The sequence below is a fragment of the Schistocerca piceifrons genome, chromosome 1, assembly GCF_021461385.2.
Source record: "Schistocerca piceifrons isolate TAMUIC-IGC-003096 chromosome 1, iqSchPice1.1, whole genome shotgun sequence".
Classification (NCBI taxonomy): Eukaryota; Metazoa; Arthropoda; class Insecta; order Orthoptera; family Acrididae; genus Schistocerca; species Schistocerca piceifrons.
The window spans coordinates 291,208,001-291,227,921 of NC_060138.1; the positions used below are offsets into that span (position 1 = coordinate 291,208,001).

General features: G+C 43.8%; 1 protein-coding gene across 1 annotated transcript in view; it reads left to right on the forward strand.

The window, feature by feature from the left end:
• LOC124798739 overlaps window positions 1-19,921 on the forward strand; it is an 84,731-nt gene that overhangs the window by 56,109 nt on the left and 8,701 nt on the right. Inside the window, exons 5-6 of the mRNA XM_047262270.1 lie at window positions 6,663-6,748; window positions 14,271-14,420. Of these exons, the coding sequence (XP_047118226.1) occupies window positions 6,663-6,748; window positions 14,271-14,420 (236 nt within the window). The remainder of the gene's footprint in view (window positions 1-6,662; window positions 6,749-14,270; window positions 14,421-19,921) is intronic.

Sequence of the window (19,921 nt, forward strand, 5' to 3'; positions counted from 1 at the left end):
AAACAACATAACATGGAATGTGAATTGTAAGAATAAGGGGGAAATTTTTCAATTACTAAGACCTCTTCTTACATACAAAACTATTCGTAGTTTTGGCTTAATAAGCCGTTTTCAACTGATTACCCAGAAGAAGGTGCGATACGCTTAAAAATGGCAGCCAGTTTACACGACGTGCTTGGTGTTGTTGTTGTTGTGGTCTTCAGTCCTGAGACTGGTTTGATGCTACATCCTTCTGAATCTGCTTAGTGTATTCATCTCTTGGTCTTCCTCTACGATTTTTACGCTCCACGCTGCCCTCCAGTACTAAATTGGTGATCCCTTGATGCCTCAGAACATATGCTACCAACCGATCCCTTCTTCTACTCAAGTTGTGCCACAAACTCCTCTTCTCCCCAATCCTTTTCAGTACCTACTAATTAGTTATGTGATCTTCCCATCTAATCTTCAGCATTCTTCTGTAGCAGCACATTTCGAAAGCTTCTATTCTGTTCTTGTCTAAACTATTTATCGTCCATGTTTCACTTCCATACATGGCTACACTCCATACAAACACTTTCAGAAACTACTTCCTGACACTTAAATCAATACTCGATGTTAACAAATTTCTCTTCTTCAGAAATGCTTTCCTTGCCATTGCCAGTCTACATTTTATATCCTCTCTACTTCGACCGTCATCAGTTATTTTGCTCCCCAAATAGCAAAACTCCTTCACTACTTTAAGTGTCTCATTTCCTAATCTAATTCCCTCATCATCACCCCACTTAATTCGACTACATTCCATAATCCTCGTTATGATTTTATTGATGTTCATCTTATATCCTCCTTTCAAGACACTGTCCATTCCATTCAACTGCTCTTCCAAGTCCTTTGACCGCCTCTGACAGAATTACAATGTCATCGGCGAACCTTAAAGTTTTTATTTCTTCTCCATGGATTTTAATGCCTACTCCGAACTTTTCTTTTGTTTCCTATATTGCTTGCTCAATATACAGATTGAATAGCATCGGGGAGAGGCTACAACCCTGACTCACTCCCTACCCAACCACTACTTCCCTTTCATGTCCCTCGACTCTTATAACTGCCATCTGCTTTCTATACAAATTGTAAATAGCCTTTCGCTCCCTGTATTTTACCCCTGCCACCTTCAGAATTTGAAAGAGAGTATTCCAGTCAACATTGTCAAAAGCTTTCTCTAAGTCTACAAATGCTAGAAACATAGGTTCACCTTCCCTTAATCTTTCTTCTAAGATAAGTCGTGGGGTCAGTATTGCCTCACGTGTTCCAACATTTCTACGGAATCCAAACTGATCTTCTCCGAGGTCGGCTTCTACCAGTTTTTCCATTCGTCTGTAAAGAATTCGCGTTAGTATTTTGCAGCTGTGACTTATTGAACTGATAGTTCGGTAATTTTCACATCTGCCAACACCTGCTTTCTTAGGGATTGGAATTATTATATTCTTCTTGAAGTCTGAGGGTATTTCGCGTCTCATACATCTTGCTCACCAGATGGTAGAGTTTTGTCAGGACTGGCTCTCCCAAGGCCGTCAGTAGTTCTAATGGAATGTTGTCTATTCCCGGGGCCTTGTTTCGACTCAGGTCTTTCAGCGCTCTGTCAAACTCTTCACGCAGTACCGTATCTCCCATTTCATCTTCATCTACAACCTCTTCCATTTCCATTGTATTGCCCTCAAGAACATCGCCCTTGTATAGACCCTCTATATACTCCTTCCACCTTTCTGATTTTCCCTCTTTGCTTAGAACTGGGTTTCTATCTGAGCTCTTGATATTCATGCAAGTGGTTCTCTTTTCTCCAAAGGACTCTTTAATTTTCCTGTTAGCAGTATCTATCTTACCCCTCGTGAGATAAGCCTCTACATCCTTACATTTGTCCTCTAGCCATCCCTGCTTAGCCATTTTGCACTTTCTGTCGATCTCATTTTTGAGACGTTTGTATTCCTTTTTGCCAGCCTCACTTACTGCATTTTTGTATTTTCTCCTTTCATCAATTAAATTATCTCTTCTGTTACCCAAGGATTTCTACTAGCCCTCGTCTTTTTACCTACTTGATCGTCTGCTGTCTTCACTATCTCATACCTCAAAGCTACCCATTCTTCTTCTACTGTATTTGTTTCCCCCATTCCTGTCAATTGTTCCCTTACGCTCTTCCTGGAACTCTCTACAACCTCTGGTTCTTTCAGTTTATCCAGGTCCCATCTCCTTAAATTCCCACCTTTTTGCAGTTTCTTCAGTTTTAATCTACAGTTCATAACCAATAGATTGTGGTCAGAGTCCACATCTGCCCCTGGAAATGTCTTACAATTTAAAATATGGTTCCCAAACCTCTGTCTTACCATTATATAATCTATCTGATACCTTTTAGTATCTCCAGGGTTCTTCCATGTATACAACCTTCTTTCATGATTCCTGAACAAGTGTTCTGCTCTGTGCAAAATTCTACCAGGCGTCTTCCTCTTTCATTTCTTAGCCCTAATCCATATTCACCTACTACGTTTCCTTCTCTTCCTTTTCCTACTGTCGAATTCCAGGCACCCATGACTATTAAATTTTCGTCTCCCTTCACTACCTGAATAATTTCTTTTATCTCATCATACATTTCATCAATTTTTTCATCATCCGCAGAGCTAGTTGGCATATAAACTTGTACTACTGTAGGAGGCGTGGGTTTCGTGTCTATCTTGGCCACAATAATGCGTTCACTATGCTGTTTGTAGTAGCTTACCCGCACTCCTATTTTTTTATTCATTATTAAACCTACTCCTGCATTACTTCTATTTGATTTTGTATTTATAACCCTGTATTCACCTGACCAGAAGTCTTGCTCCTCCTGCCACCGAACTTCACCAATTGCCACTATATCTAACTTTAACCTATCCATTCCCCTTTTTAAATTTTCTAACCTACCTGCCCGATTAAGGGATCTGACATTCCACGCTCCGATCCGTAGAACGCCAGTTTTCTTTTTCCTGATAACGACGTCCTCTTGAGTAGTCCCCTCGCGGAGATCCGAATGGGGGACTATTTTACCTCCGGAATATTTTACCCAAGAGGATGTCATCATCATTTAATCATACAGTAAAGCTGCGTGCCCTCGGGAAAAATTACGGCTTTAGTTTCCCCTTGCTTTCAGCCGTTCGCAGTACCACAGCAGCAAGGCCGTTTTGGTTAGCGTTACAAGGCCAGATCAGTCAATCATCCAGACTGTTGCCCCTGCAAATACTGAAAAGGCTGCTGCCCCTCTTCAGGAACCACACGTTTGTCTGGCCTCTCAACAGATACCCCTCCGTTGTGGTTTCACCTACGGTACGGCTATCTGTATCGTTGAGGCACGCAAGCCTCCCCACCGACGGCAAGGGCCATGGTTCATAGGGGGAGAACGATGTGCTAGCGTTATTAATGGTCTACAAATCGTTTTGTTTGTAAACAGTTACGAATTGTAGCATATTGTGAGAATATACACTGCTAGAAAAAAAATCGTACACACTTTTAGAGGTTTTCAGTTCACTCAAGATTTATTGTTGCAACAATGCTTATGGAGTACAACAAATGATTACATTTATAGATCATCAGCTCAAGAGGTTCTGAGGTATCAGATATCGACCCATGCTGAAACACCCATATTAGTACGTGTTGTAGCCTCCACGGGCCCCAATGCAGGCGCAGACTCTGGCATCCAGTCGATCGTGCAGACGGCGAATACTGTCCTGGGATACGTTATGCCACTCGTGTTCGATCCGTTCACGTAGTTCGGTAAGAGCTGTTGACAAGTCGCACGGGTCACTTCTTTTTCCATCACACACCACAAGCGCTCGATTTGAGAGAAGTCGGGAGATCATGCCTTCCAGGAAATTTGCTGCACATCTTGCAGAACACGTTGAGTATCACGGAGAGTGTATGGACGAGCATTATCCTGTTAGAATAACACATCACCTTCCTATTGTTAGTTGGACAAAAGAACGGGTCTAACAACATTCTGCACGTACCGAGTGCTGGTCAGCGTACCCTCAAAAAACACCAAAGGTGAACGAGAGCTGTAGCTTATCTCAACCCAGACCATGAGGCGTGGGATGGGAGGGGTGTGTCTTGGACGAATGGGCTCTCTGGGGGCAGCGCTCACCAGGTCTACGTCGTACGCGCAAACTACTATCACTCTCATTATGGCACAACCCGCTTCCATCGCTGAAGACCACGGCGCGGCATTCCATCTTCCAAGTGATCATCAAATGGCACCCGTCGAGGGGTGTAAGTCGATGCAGTGGCGTGAATGAAAGATGGGCTAGAGGTGTGCGTGCCCGTAGTCCCACAGCTAATGAGCAGCTTGCAGCAGTTCGTGTTGACACATTTGGGCTCACATGCCCTCTTATCTGTGCTGTGGTACCTATGCAACATGCCAGTGCTCCCCTTTCAAGATGACGATTTTGGTAGACGCATATGTAGCATTGATGTTCAGAATCTCATCTGAGAGTGTGGAAATGTTTACGTGACCACTGATACTAAAATTTTTATCACTGACGCAGCATGTAGAACTTGTGTGGCAGTGCTCCGAAAGGAGCACCCCGCCACCCCAAAGGCCACAATTTGACCTATTTCAAACTCGATCACATGGCTGTAGGAAGCACGAATAAGTCTCCCTGGCATGGCTGCCTGCTTGCTTCACACGTTTGTACCACACTGAGCCTTCCGGCTGTGTGTATTCCCTATTAAAGGGTAGACACAGATGGCGCTCTGGTTACTATGCCACTCCACTATCTGTTCACGGACGACTTTGAAACCATTATCAGTACATCTACTACCCCTAAAGTGGCATATGTCGACATCCATGAAAATCGACATCGTCTTTCCAAGTGTATTAATTTTTTGGTTCCGGCATTGTATATTCAGCATACTCTTTACCAACAATGTACACTCATAAATTAAGGATAATGCTGATACATTGTGAAACAACGCTCTGGTGGGCGGTTTTCGGGTTTAAATCACTTCAGGGTATGACCTGCGGTCTTCGCACGGTGGCGTTGGCAGCAGCCCACATACGCAGAGGTGTGTTGGTACATGTTAGAGTACGGTGCAGCGAATAAGTGTGCAGACGTTTTCGGACGTGCTAATGGTGTCTGTGTGTTGAAAATGGCTCAAAGAACACATATTGATGACGTTACGAGGGGTAGAATACTGGGGCGACTGAAGGCTGGTAAAACACAGCAGGTCGTAGCACGGGCCCTCCGTGTGCCACAAAGTGTGATCTCAAGATTATGGCAACGATTCCAGCAGATAGGAAATGTGTCCAGGCGCTACAGTACGGGACGTCCACAGTGTACACCACCACAAGAAGACCGATATCTCACCACAGTGCCCTCAGACGGCCACAGAGTACTGCAGGTAGTTTTGCTCGGGGCCTCACTGCAGCCATTGGAACAGTTGTCTCCACATAGTCTACAGACGACTGAACAGACATGGTTTATTCGTCCGCAGACCTTCAATGTGCATTCCACTGACCCCTGGTCACTGGAGAGCCCTTAAAACCTGGTGTCAAGAACACAGTACATGGTTATTGGAACAGTGGTCCCACGTTATGTTCACAGACGAGTCCAGGTATGGTCTGAACAGTGATTCTCGCCGGGTTTTTTCATCTGGCGTGAACCAGGAATCAGGCACCAACCCCTTAATGTCCTTGAAAGGGACCTGTATGGAGGTCGTGGTTTGATGGTGTGGGGTGATATTATGATTGGTGCACGTACACCCCTGCGTGTCTTTGACAGAGGAAGTATAACAGAAGAGGTGTATCGGGACGTCATTTTGCACCAGTATATCCGCCTTTTCAGGGGTGCAGCGGGTCCCATCTTCCTCTTGAAGAATGATAACGCAGGGCTCCACCGAGCTGCCATCGTGGAGGAGTACCTTGAAACAAAAGATATCAGGCGAATGGAGTGGCCTGCCTGTTCTCCAGACCTAAACCCCATCGAGCACGTCTGGGATGCTCTCGGTCGACGTATCGCTGCACGTCTTCAAACCCCTATGACACTTCAGGAGCTCCGACAGTCACTGGTGCAAGAATGGGAGGCTATACCCCAGCAGCTGCTGATCCAGAGTATGTAACCCGTTGTACGGCCTGTGTAAATGTGCATGTTGATCATATCCCATATTGACGTCTGGGTACATGCGCAGGAAACAGTGGCGTTTTGTAGCAAATGTGTTTAGGGACGGTTTTTTCAACTTAACACCAATACTGTGGACTTAGTGTCGTGTGTGTTCCCTATGTGCCCATTCTATTAGCGCCAGTTTTGTGTAGTGCCACGTTGTGAGGCACCACATTCTGCAATTATCCTTAATTTACGAGCATGAGTGTAGTTTGTAAACTATTAAACACGGTAGCACGTCGTGTGTATTCGTTGCTGCAATATTTTCATTCATGTGACACCTAGGTATGTGTTAACACCAGAAAATGGCTTCTTAAGCCGAAACAAGTTCTGTAATGAAGAAGAGGTCTTAATGAACACGCGGCCAAAGTGCAAAAATGTCGCCTTCATTCCAGAAAAAAGAAAATATACATTTCAAGCACGAGATTCCCTGGGTGAGGATTGGATGTGACACGTGACCAGCAATTGGAATTACTTGGTGAGTCGCCAGCGTGTACGTTTGTTCTGTTGCAGACGTGCAGTTGATGTCGTACATCACCCTGTGCCTGGGCCTGCTCACACTGCTGATCAACTGTATCCTGATAGTGGGCGTCTGTACGGTAAGCAGTTTCGCGTTACTGGAACGGTGATCACCCACTTTCAGTACTTCTCTCATGACACACTTTTCCTCAACTACATTTTCATATCAGCATCTTAATTGCTGAGACTTCAGCCAATGACAAGAAACTGTTTTTTTTTTTTTTATTTTTTTTTTTTTTTTTTTAAGAATGTTACACAAGCGAACTGAACATTACAATTGCGAACCATAATTATAAAACATTTTACAAATATCACCGCACTGCGCAGTTAATGAAAAATATGAATTGTGTCGGAAGTAGGCGTAGATGTCACAGAGGCCGCCCGAGAGTTCTCCTGGCCTCACGGTGGCATGTGTTGTTAAGGGAAAAACAGTACACCAGTTCTAGATCGACTCCTGATTATGCCATCGCCTGCTGGTTCAGGCATAGTGGTACTCATGAAAGTGAACGATTTGTGAATTGACAGCGTGCTGGTGGAATTAAAAAAGCAAATTAGCCTTGCTAGTGCGGAAAGTCTTGCTGTATCGGACACAGTGGATGTCGGAGGCAGATTCTGGCTATGGGGAGCACCAAGTTGTACAGCAGAGTATCGATTATCCACAACAACAGTAGACGCCGGTTATTTGGATATCCTACTTTTCGGATAATAGTTAGTGAAGAAGTGTTCATAGGAATGTAAAACAAAGACACACAGATTTAGAAGCAAAACTGCACATACATATTTTGCATCACGCATCTCACAAATACGTCGTAATACAGAAAACTGATTACCTTACCTATTCTGGGAAGTCAAAGTAGCTATTAAAATAGGTCTTCATTTTAGGAAAATAAGTCCAAAATACTTGCTTTAAAGTTCAGACTTTCCGCTAAAAATCGTAAAGAATTTATAGAGAATTGTAAAACATCATATTCTTCCTCTTATAACAATTTCATATTCGTTTCGAATGGTTCAAATGGCACTGAGCATTATGTTGCTTGACGTCTGAGGTCATCAGTCCCCTAGAACTTAGAACTACTTAAACTTAACGAACCTAAGGACATCACACACATCCATGCCCGAGACAGGAATCGAGCCTGCGACCGTAGCGGTCGCGCGGCTCCAGACAAGCGTCTAGAACCGCTCGGCCACAACGGCCGGCTAATATTCGTTTCGAGGTAGTGAAGTATTTCTCACTGGATGGTCCTTCTTCAGCACAGTCGTTGTCCTTGCAGTGAAAATTGACTCACCGTCCGTCAGTACTAAAATGATTAGTCCATCAGCATCTCATCCGAGGCAGTTTCAGCCAGTTCTGATACGAATTTTCTGTCTGGTAGCTTTTCAAGGTGCACTGTTATACTCATACGCTATGTGCAGCGTCTAGATCTCGGTTTTCTGTCGTATCCAAAATTTTTGCTGGCAGGCTTCCATGTTCACTGAAAAGTGCACACACAAATTTTGCAATACCATTCTTGTCCTCCCTAATGTCAAATATTGTTGCTCTGGTAACGCGATATGGAAGAGCTAAGCTTAACCACTAGCACCTTTTTTTCAACTGGCCCATTATTTCTAGTGTACCGGAAACACTAAGAACAAGGTGTCTACATTGACTATTCATTGCGACCGGTGCAAGAACAGCATGATTTTCTGACGTGAAAACAGAACTGCGACAATGACAGTTGGCAAGGAGGACGAAACCGCTGAACTGGCCCACCCAGCGACAGCAGGGCTTTTACGTGGCACACACGCAAATTTCAACTTTCGGACTGGAAGTCTTTCGGTTAATTATTGTTTCATTTGGTCAGTATTCGGATAAATGACACTCTGTTGTACTCAGTAAGTGCTTACAAAATGAAATTTTGTTGGCGTTATGATTGGCTTTCGATGTTACATTGGTGTTCACTTTTACAGAATAACCCGGGCTAATGCTTTCATTTTTTTTTTTTTTTTTTTTTTTTTTTTTTTTTTTTTTTTTTTTTTTTTAAGACTGATACTGGCCAGGGAAGTCTGCACTCCTACAGTTCATATCTTTCACCTGGTTTTCAACCTTATTATCTAAGAGTTCTGTGTTTCTAGCTCAACTGGTTCTGTACTTGTTTGTGACATTTTTGTGTGGTTTCTGATACACCTTCATTGCGTACGATGACTACGCAAGAACTGCCTACAACTCGTAGAAGGCATTTTGGTGAGATACGATATATATCTCTCTGTTTTACTATCACAGATGCATGGTATGAAGTCTGTGTGTCTTGGGTGGACTCTGTGACCTCCTTTCTTTGGTCGTATCCTCCACCACATTGTGTCAGGTGAGATGCTAGTATTTGAAAAAATGCAATTATTCGTACTTATGTAATTAGTGTTACAGTACTAACAAATAGTGATAACAGCAAAAACCTTTTCGAAATATTTACGAATTTACAGTACGCCGGAATAGCTTGGGTCAGCAACTTCTGTTACTCAGTAGAACTAACAACCAGTAAGTTGCAAATTCCTACTTTTTATGCATTCGATGACTAGTTTCGGGCCAAGACTCATTTTCAAATCATCATAACAAAGTCGAAAATGGCATTTCTGAAGGTGTCAAAAGCGTGCAACGAACATTTACGAGGGGTGTTTGAAAAGTCCGTGCAAAAATAAAAGCTACTTACGTGTTTGGGGTAAACCTTTTTATTTTTAGACATAGTCTCCTTTCAGACTCATACACTTCGTCCATCGCTGTTCTAATTTGTTGATCCCTTCCGAATAATAAGAATTGCCCAAGTCTGCAAAATAGCTATCAGTTGCTGCAATCACCTCCTCGTTTGAATAAAATCTTTGTCCCGCCAGCCATTTCTTCAAATTGGGGAACAAATAGTAGTCCGAGGGAACGAAGTCTGGAGAACAGGGGGCATGTGAAACGAGTTGGAATCCTGTTTCCATTAATTTTGCGCCCACAACTGCTGAGGTATGTGCTGGTGCACTGTCGTGACGGAAAAGAACTTTTTTGCGGTCCAATAGCCGGCGTTTTTCTTGCAGCTCGGTTTTCAAATGGTCCAATAACGATGAATAATATGTACCTGTAATAGTGTTACTCTTTTCCAGACAGTCGATGAGGATTATTCCTTGCGAATCTCGAGAGACAGTCGCCATAACCTTTCCGACCGAAGGAATGATCTTCGCCTTTTTTGGTGCAGGTTCTACCTTGGTAACCCATTGTTTAGATTGTTCTTTGGTCTCAGGAGTATAGTAATGTATCCATGTTTCATCCACCGTGACGAAACGACACTTAAAGTTGTGTGGATTCTTCCTGAACAGCTGCAAACCATCCTTGCAACACTTAACACGATTCAGGTTTTGGTAAAGCGTAAGCAATCGCGGAACCCATCTTGCGTGTAGCTTTGTCATGTCCAAATGTTTATGCAAAATATTATGCACCCATTCATTCGAGATGCCCACAGCACTAGCAATCTCACGCACCTTAACTCTTGTGTCATTCATCACCATATCATGGATTTTACCAATGATTTCTGGAGTCATAACCTCCACAGGGCGTCCAGAACGTTCAGCATCACTTGTGCCCATATGGCCACTCCGAAAATTTTGAAATACTTATAAACTGTTCTAATCGAAGGTGCAGAGTCACCGTAATGTTTATCAAGCTTCTCTTTAGTCTGCTGAGGCGTTTTTCCTTTCCTTAAATAACGTTTAATCACCACACAAAATTCTTTTTAGTCCATTTTTTGACAATCACTCGACGTCCTTGATCCACACGAATGCCAAGCACAAAGAAATAGACCAATATGGTTGAAACTTGGTGCGCGTTCTTTCCAAAGATGCTACCAACTAAACACGACCTCGATATGCGCCGGTGGTGCCGTCTTTCGGACTTTGCACGGACTTTTCAAACGCCCCTCGTATAGTGCATACAGATAACTAATCATCGAGTGAATAAAAGGTGAAAATTTGCATCTTGGACTGGTTTATCGTACTACTTTTCAAAATAAAGTTAGTTTTGTGAGCGAAACACAATTGAACGATTCGGTTTTAATCTCCTCCCCCCTCGCACTCCCCCCTCCCCACGCAGAGAAATCAATTTAATCTCTCAGGGGGTAATTCCAAAATGTTCAAATGTGCGTGAAATCTTATGGGACTTAACTGCTTAGGTCACCAGTCCCTAAGCTTACATACTACTTAACCTAAATTATCCTAAGGACAAACACACACACACCCACACACACACACACACACACACACACACACACATACACCCATACCCGAGGGAGGACTCGAACCTCCGCCGGGACCAGCCGCACAGTTCATGACTGCAGCGCCTCAGACCGCTCGGCTAATCCCGCGCGGCAGGGGTAATTCCATCCAGCTTGGGAACCACTGCTGTAGTACAATGCAAGTCACTTCTTGATGTGTAACACGTATCCCATCACCCAGACCCTCTTACTTTTCAATATTCTCCATTTGTTCTTCGCCGATTCTGCAGACCTCCCCTGTTCATTCAAGATGTTATCAGTCCACCTAATATGAACGTTGTTCTGTGTCATCACATCTCAAAAGTTTCGGCTCCCTTCTTTTCCGGTTTTTCCACAATCAGTATTTAATACCATGCAAAAATCTGCTCCAAACGTACATTCTCACAAATTTCTACTTCAAATTAATGCCTCTGTTTAATACTAGTAAACTTCTTTTGACTAGGAATGCCCTCTGTGATTGTACTAATCTGTTTTCATGTCGTCCATGCTCAGTCCGTCATGTGTCACTTTCCTTCCAGGATAGCAGTATTCGTGGTCAATAAGTTCGGTATTAACGTCATTTCTCCTATTCCTGATTACTTTTGTCTTTTTTCGGTTTACTCTCAGTCCAAATTCTGTACTTGTTACACTGTTCATTTTATTAAACAGTTCCTGTAATTCTCCTCCGCTTTGCCTGAGGGTAGTAAGGTCCTGAGATAATCTTATAACTGATGTTGTTTCACTCTGAATTATAATCCCACTCCAGAATCTTACTTTCCGCCACTGCTTCTTCGATGCATAGCTTTAACAGTAAGAACGAGAAACTGCATTCCCGTCTTACAAGCTTTTTAATCAGATTGCTTCGTTTTTGGTCTTCCTTTCGTATTATACTCCAGACTCCTCTTGGTTCTTGTACATATGCGTACTACCCGTCATTCCCTATAGCTTGTTCCAGTTTTTCTCAGAATTTCGAAGATCTCACAGGATTTTACATAGTCGAACGCTTTGCCGACAAATCCTATGATAAGTCTTGATTTTTGAGTGTTATAAGGAGCAATATTTATTTGGCAGTATAGATCTGCATTTAAGGGATTTGTTATCATAATTTCTGCGCGGAGTGGCCGTGCGGTTTAAAGCGCTATGTCATGGATTGTGCGGCTCCTCCCGCCGGAGGTTTGAGTACTCCCTCGGGCATTGGTGTGAGTGTGTGTGTGTTTGTGTTGTTGTACTTGTTAGCTTAAGTTACTTTAAATAGTGTCTAGTTCTAGGGACCGATGACCTCAGCAGTTTTGTCTCTTAGGAATTCAACATGTTTGAACGATTTTACACTACTGGCCATTAAAATTACTACAACAAGAAGAAATGCAGATGATAAACGGGCATTCATTGGACACAGATATTATACTAGAACTGACATGTGATTACATTTTTACGTAATATGGGTGCATACATCCTCTGAAATCAGTACCCACAACAACCACCTCTGTCGGTAATAACGACCTTGATACGCCTGGGCGTTGAGTCAAACAGAGCTTGGATGGCGTGTACAGGTACAGCTGCCCATGCAGCTTCAACACGATACCACAGTTCATCAAGAGTAGTGACTGGCGTATTGTGACGAGCCAGTTGCTCGGCCACCATTGATCAGACGTTTTCAATTGGTGAGAGATCTGGAGAATGTGCTGACCAGGGCAGCAGTCGAACATTTTCTGTATCCAGAAAGGCCCGTACAGGATCTGCAACATGCAGTCGTGCATTATCTTGCTGAAATGTAGGGTTTCGCAGGGATCGAATGAAGGGTAGAGCCACGGGTCGTAACACATCTGAAATGTAACGTCCACTGTTCAAAGTGCCGTCAGTGTGAACAAGAGGTGACCGATGCGTGTAACCAATGGCAAACCATACCATCACGCCGGGTGATACGCCAGTGTGTCGATGAAAAATACACGCTTCCAATGTGCGTTCACCGTGATGTCGCCAAACACAGATGCGACCATCATGATGCTATAAACAGAACCTGGATTCATCCGAAAAAATGACGTTTTGCCATTCGTGCACCCAGGTTTGTCGTTGAGTGCACCATCGCAAGCGCCCCTGTCTGTGACGCAGCGTCAAGGGTAACCGCAACCATGGTCTCCGAGCTGATAGTCCATGCCACTGCAAACGTCGTCGAACTGTTCGTGCAGATGTTTTTTGTCTTGCAAACGTCCCCATCTGTTGGCTCAGGGATCAAGACGTGGCAGCACGAACTGTTACAGCCATACGGATAAGTTGTCTGTCATCTAGACTGCTAGTGATACGAGGCCGTTGGGATCCAGCACAGCGTTCCGTATTACCCTCCTGAACCCACCGATTCCATATTCTGCTAACAGTCTTTGGATCGCCACCAACGCGAGCAGCAATGTCGCGATACGATAAACCGCAATCGCGATAGGCTGCAATCCGACCTTTATCAAAGTCGGAAATGTGATGGTACGCATTTCTCCTCCTTACACGAGGCATCACAACAACGTTTCACCAGGAAACGCCGGTCAGCTGCTGTTATTGTATGAGAAATCGGTTGGAAACTTTCCTCATGTCAGCACGTTGTAGGTGTCGCCACCGGTGCCAACCTTGTGTGAATGCTCTGAAAAGCTAATCATTTGCCTATCACAGCATCTTCTTCCTGTCGGTTAAATTTCGCGTCTGTAGCACGTTATCTTCGTGGTGTAGCAATTTTAATGGCCAGCAGTGTATTATCATGATTATCATATGTATTTGCATTGACTGACAAGCGAAGTGGATGTTACGAATTCTTTCAATCCTTTGCCGGCCGTGGTGGCCGAGCGGTTCTAGGCGCTACAGCCTGGAACCGAGCTACCGCTACGGTCGCAGGTTCGAATCCTGCCTCGGGCATGGAAGTGCGTAGTGTCCTTAGGTTAGTTAGGTTTAAGTAGCTCTAAGTTTTAGGGGACTGATGACCTCAGAAGTTAAGTCGCATAGTGCTCAGAGCCATTTGAACCTTTTAATCCTTTGGTATTCGGTGGGACGTTGTTAGAAATTTAATTTGAAAAATTTAATCCGAACCAGCAGAAAAAGACACTTCTGAGTTGTGTTTGTCTGGTATATCTCTAGAACGGCCTTAATCAGGTGTCTACAAAGATACCCAGCTTTTTAAAAGATAGTATGAACCTAACGTTGTTTCAAGACAGTTTACGCGGTGCTTTTACAAATTTAGTGGTAAAATTCTTGTTAGTAGAAATGCTTCTGTAAGGTATGACTATTTAAAAATTAATGCTTTCAGCATCTTTAAAAATTTAAGGAGAACTCGAAGCTCACGCTGTATGCTCAAATGCTGTTTCAGGAATCCAAGGGTCCTTTGCTGGCATGGACGATTTTCACAGCCGTAGTAACAGTACTGGGAATGGCCCTTTGTCCCTTGACTGTGGAAATATACTTCTGGGACAATAATGTCAACCTAGCCATCATCATACTGTGCAGCGGTTTCACAAATGTAGGTGGGTGCCAATGTCATATACATTTTAATCCTTTCCAATTCTCTATTCAGTCACATAATTCTTAATTTGGCTTTACAAAACCACGGTAATCGAGTGGTGCGCGGATATGTAAACTCGTCTCAGTACATCGAAGGTAATATGAATTTAAAATTTCTGATCACACATCGACGGCCATGATTTCGTAATAATGCGTTTTTATTGTTAATGCAGCTTACCTCTGCGTATTTCTCAAAGAGATAGTTGTCTTAGTTTCAGAATTTTCGTAATGATTGAGATTAAGAAAGCATGTGTGGAACTGTTTGGGGGCATAGCCGCGTTGACGATTTTGTTTTGCATGCAGTTTTAAAACGGCAGAGCCATTCTTATTGAAATGGTCCGAGCTGTAATCTCGATCTCAAACTGTGACGCACTGTTGATGTTGCTCTCTTTCACCTGTAACTGAGCCCGATTCCTGCTACCCGGTAATCCAACCCCCCCCCCCCCCCCTCCACCACCACACCCACAAGGAAACAAGGACCTACTTGATCTTTGATCTCAGGTGAATACCTGTCTGCAATGTTTCCCGTCACCTTTATTTTGAGAGTCCTTCATTAAGCCGATTCATAACCTTGGAGTCGGCATCAATTGTGCAAAAAACGCTCGGCGCCGTAAAATGGGAAGCGCAGTGTGCTGGCCTGAAGACTGGGAAGTGTTCCAGACCTGCATCGGATATGTGCAGCATATAAATCACTGATGGTTCGGTGCACCAGCTAGCCGGAGTCTAATTTCTTGCCAGTTTTCCACTCTCGTTTATGCCAATGCTGGGGTGGTACCCCCTCTCCACCTCAAAAATAGAATACACAAACAGTTAAAATACACAGAACCAAGTTTTTGCGATTCACTACATATTGGTGCATAAAACTCACTTCCCCCTTAGGTTAAATGACGACTGTATCGAGAGTAAGGGTACTTGGCTACAAATTTAAAATAAAACAAATTTGCCAAATTATGACAAAAAGAGACCCCGGGCAACGGATAAACATTAGGAAAGAGAGGATGCACAGAGACAGAAATATAGCATTAATGTTTTATTGAAATGTTTTAATTGCAGATGTTAATACTGAGATTGGCCAGTTTCAAATGATAAGCAGCCAACATCACAACTAATGAAAAGAAGAGACAGAATGGAAAGAGATAAAAAAAAATGTAAAAAATAAAAAACTGCAACAAAATCCAGTAGGTTTGTCGCAATTGACATGTCACAGTAATGGTCTCAGAAATTACAAACTAATCTTCTTGCTTTTGCGTCACGCTTAAAACGGCGGAATAAACTATATCAGTAGAAATTCGCAATAGAATAGGAAGAGAAATCGAAAAGAACCAAATAAAATACAGGAAGAAGATTTCAATATTGCACAAAGTCCCGGAAAACAGGATTAATGGGCTGATGAAAAATGGGTGACACGGTATTTAATCTTTCTACAATTGTAGTTAACAGTGATGCTTACCATACAAAGGGCTTCAGTACAGAATTACCCCACACTTCAAGGCAGAGAAATTTAAGGAACTGCTAGATGAAATGAAAGTAAATGTTGAAATAGCTAAAATAAATGGGTTCATTGGGACAGACAGATATTACATCAAAATACAGTCAACAAAAAAGTAATAATCTGCAGATCAAAATGGCTCTGAGCACTACGGGACTTAACATCTGAGGTCATCAGTCCACAAGAACTTAGAACTACTTAAACCTAACTAACCTAAGGACATCACACACATTCATGCCAGAGGCAGGATTCGAAACTGCGACTGTAGCGGTCGCGCGGTTCCAGACTGAAGCGCCTAGAGCCGCTCGGCCACACCGCCTGGCATCAGCAGATCCTTAATGATCCAGAGTACTGGAGTCTGGTGATCTCTCTGGTGGATGGTGGAGGAGCTATTTTTCAGGTATCAAAAAAGATAGTTCAAATGGCTCTAGCACTATGTGACTTAACATCTGAGGTCATCAGTCCCCTAGAACTTAGAACTACTTAAACCTAACTAACCTAAGGACATCACACACATTCATGCCAGAGGCAGGATTCGAAACTACGACTGTAGCGGTCGCGCGGTTCCAGACTGAAGCGCCTAGAACCGCTCGGCCACACCGGCTGGCATCAGCAGATCCTTAATGATCCAGAGTACTGGAGTCTGGTGATCTCTCCGGTGGATGGTGGAGGAGCTATTTTTCAGGTATCAAAAAAGATAGTTCAAATGGCTCTAGCACTATGTGACTTAACATCTGAGGTCATCAGTCCCCTAGAACTTAGAATTACTTAAACCTAACTAACCTAAGGACATCACACTCATCCATGCCCGATGCAGTGCAGGATTCGAACCTGCGACCGTAGCGGTCACGCGGATCCAGACTGTAGCGCCTAGAACCGCTCGGCCACACTGGCTGGCTTTTTCAGGTATCACTGCATTTACTATTCTACAGAAGCGAAGCGCAGTACTTAAAAAAAAAAAATGCCTCGCAATACAACCACTAGAACCACCCCAAAGGGTGACATACGTGTATACACTTTAAAACAAAAACTTTAGAGCAAATTCAAAGGAACAATACAACACCCTGCACTGACAGGACGTTGTGACCACACAACACATCACACAGCCGTCTCAACATTCCACAGTCCAAGTTTCAGTTTTTTAAAAACACAACGTACCAGCCACGCGACAACGTGACAGACCACCAGTACCTCCCCATTTTGGGTTACATCAATAGCAACAACCAGATACCGATGATCCAGAATCGCCAACCCTTGCGATTAATGAGATTTTTGCCGCCAACGTTGCCAGCCGAAGCAATTCTTACATTTCACAACGACTTCCTCACACACGACAAGACAAGGAGCATCAAACAAACCATCTCTAGAATGGTGGCAGGTACCTTGGAACCATCGTTTCCATCACTTTTCTACGGTAGACATGCTTTCGTAGTTCTCCTTAGCAATAAGAAGATAATAAAGCACAGCTGTTGTCGGAGTCAGTCCTTGCAATAACTCACAACGGCCGCACCACAAAACAGGACAAAGAAATAAACACATCGCACACAGTTCAAGAATAACGCTAACAATTCGCAGTCGGTACCGGCTCTTTAATACTATAGAGAACAATGTCAAGAAGCTAAGGAACCAACACTCTCGTATTCAGCTGCCATTGCAACACCACACAGCTTCTTATGGTGGGCGTGGTCTATCGGCATTGTCTTTTTAAAATAGAAATAAACCTTACAATGACCCTATTCACCACTTAACCAAACACGACTGGCAACGTTGAAGAAAGACAACGGGATCGATCTGCCGAGCCTAACCACAGATCTTTGCTACTCTCTCCAGTATCTTGACTGAATCCAACTAATAATCAAAACGATGAACAGCAACTTCGAACTAAACCACTACGGACGCATTTCAACATTTTCGCAGAGCTTAAAGCCAACCGATACGCTCGCTGTCGGCAGCACAACTATGCCTTGTCTCTGGGACTGCAAACACTGGCAGTCAAGAAAGGAGCTCCAGGCCTGCCTTGCACTTCTACTTGCTGTCACCTTTGACGCCCCTACCGCCACCGCACCGTCACTCGCTCACCTAGGTTTAATCAACCGTCCGTGGAATACAGAGGAACTGTGGTAGAAACATAATGGCGCCAAATATAAACTGCGACAGGAGGAAGATAAGTGACACAGCACAAAATCAGTAAATATCCTCCTCCTCTTCTTTTTCCTCCTCCTGTTTCCTGTCCAAGGAGTGGTGAGTGTATGCCAGTTTTGAAATCAAAGGAATGTAACAGAAATATTGTCACCATATCTTCATTGGCCTCCTACCAGCTCTAACCCTCCCTCCCTCTTCCCCCCCCCCTAATTTCCACCTGGCCTCCCTCTCTCCTCCCCACCTTCCTTTCTCCCCCCTCCTCTCCTTTGTCTCCCTCTTCCTCCCCTTCTCCTCCCCAGGCTTCCAACCCCTACCCTCTCCCCTCCCCACTCCCTTCTTTCTCCCACTTGCATCTTCCCACCCCCTCCTTCCCCCTGCCTTTGCCCACCACTCAGTGGCAGCCCCCCTCTCCACTTCATTGGTGTGTTGGTGTCCTCCTTCGCCAATGATCGTCGCCACAGTGGTTCAGTGCGCCAACAATAAACAGTGTTTTTCGGTGTCCTATGTTTGTGTCTCCAACTGATTGTCTACTTTTGTTTTAACTGTTGAACTCATTTGTGTGTACCATGCTCACAGTCGAACGACTTCATTTCTATCATGTTACGTTTTGTCATCATGTTTTTCCCTACATATTTTTTCCATTGTCTTCTATTGTATCTAATGTTGTACCATTTGGCTGAAGAGCGGCGTATGTAGGCCACTGCTGGCCCACCTCATATGAGGAATAAAAGTACAATAAAGGAAAAAAAAATTCATTGGCTAGGCTGCATAGTGGCATATTAAGCTGCTGCCAGCCCGATTGGGGGGGGGGATAGAAATTCAATACAGAAAAAGAAAAACTTAATTGGCCTTCATCTACAGGGTGATTATACGAGGGTTCACTGAAAAGTGATGCTTCCACCTTTCTAACTCTTCAGCAGTTGGCAGCATTGGTATGCGGCAGGTACTGGCTTGTTCCGTAGTCTCTTCCCTATAGCTCCAGTTGGCGCAAAGCCTTAGCACTGAACAGTTGTGTTGTTACATTGTAAAGTATGGAACCTGGACCAGACTGTCGGTCAATGCGATTTAAGAAACTTGGAGTTGTTGGACGAGTCGTTGGGCGAGTAAGTTTAGAGATGTTGAGGTGGGAACATCTGACCTCACAAAGAGCTGGACTTCCTGTGACAGCAACCACCGAGTTTCAAAAGCAAAATGTTGACACATTGATTAAGGACGATCGTCGTATCACTCAGAGAGAAATTGCAAGCACAATCAGCATTTCACAAAAACATGTCGGTCACATTATTGCTTTGCTTGGCTATCAGAAGATCTGTGCACGACAGGTGCCCTGGATGCTGACTCCTGAAATGAAAGCACACAGACTTGAAATTTGCCAGGAACTCCTCTCGCATTACGAGAATGAAGGCCCATATTCGACAATTCTGTGTATTGACTTGCCCTGTCAGATGGAAGTGGGCTTTGTCTTTCCACAAAATCTTCCACAGCCAATTATTGTCCACTTCCATGCGAAATTCTAAAGCAAAGGTCTCTCTTGCTGGCAGGTCAACAGAAAGAAACTTGTGCACATGGGTTATTTTGAATGGATAACAAAGAAGCATGTTTCGTAGGATTTTACGCACCATGCTCATGGGTATGTCCAATCTACGGGTAATTCTCCATGCACTACACCTCTGCACACCACCACTCGTCTCCTCCTGCATTACTATGGCCACTGCTTCCACTGACGTCGAATCAATTCGTCTCCTCCCTCCACCAGGCTGCACACCAAAAGAACCCATCTTTTCGAATTTCCGAATCACTTTCTCCAGACCCCCAGCAGTCATCAGACC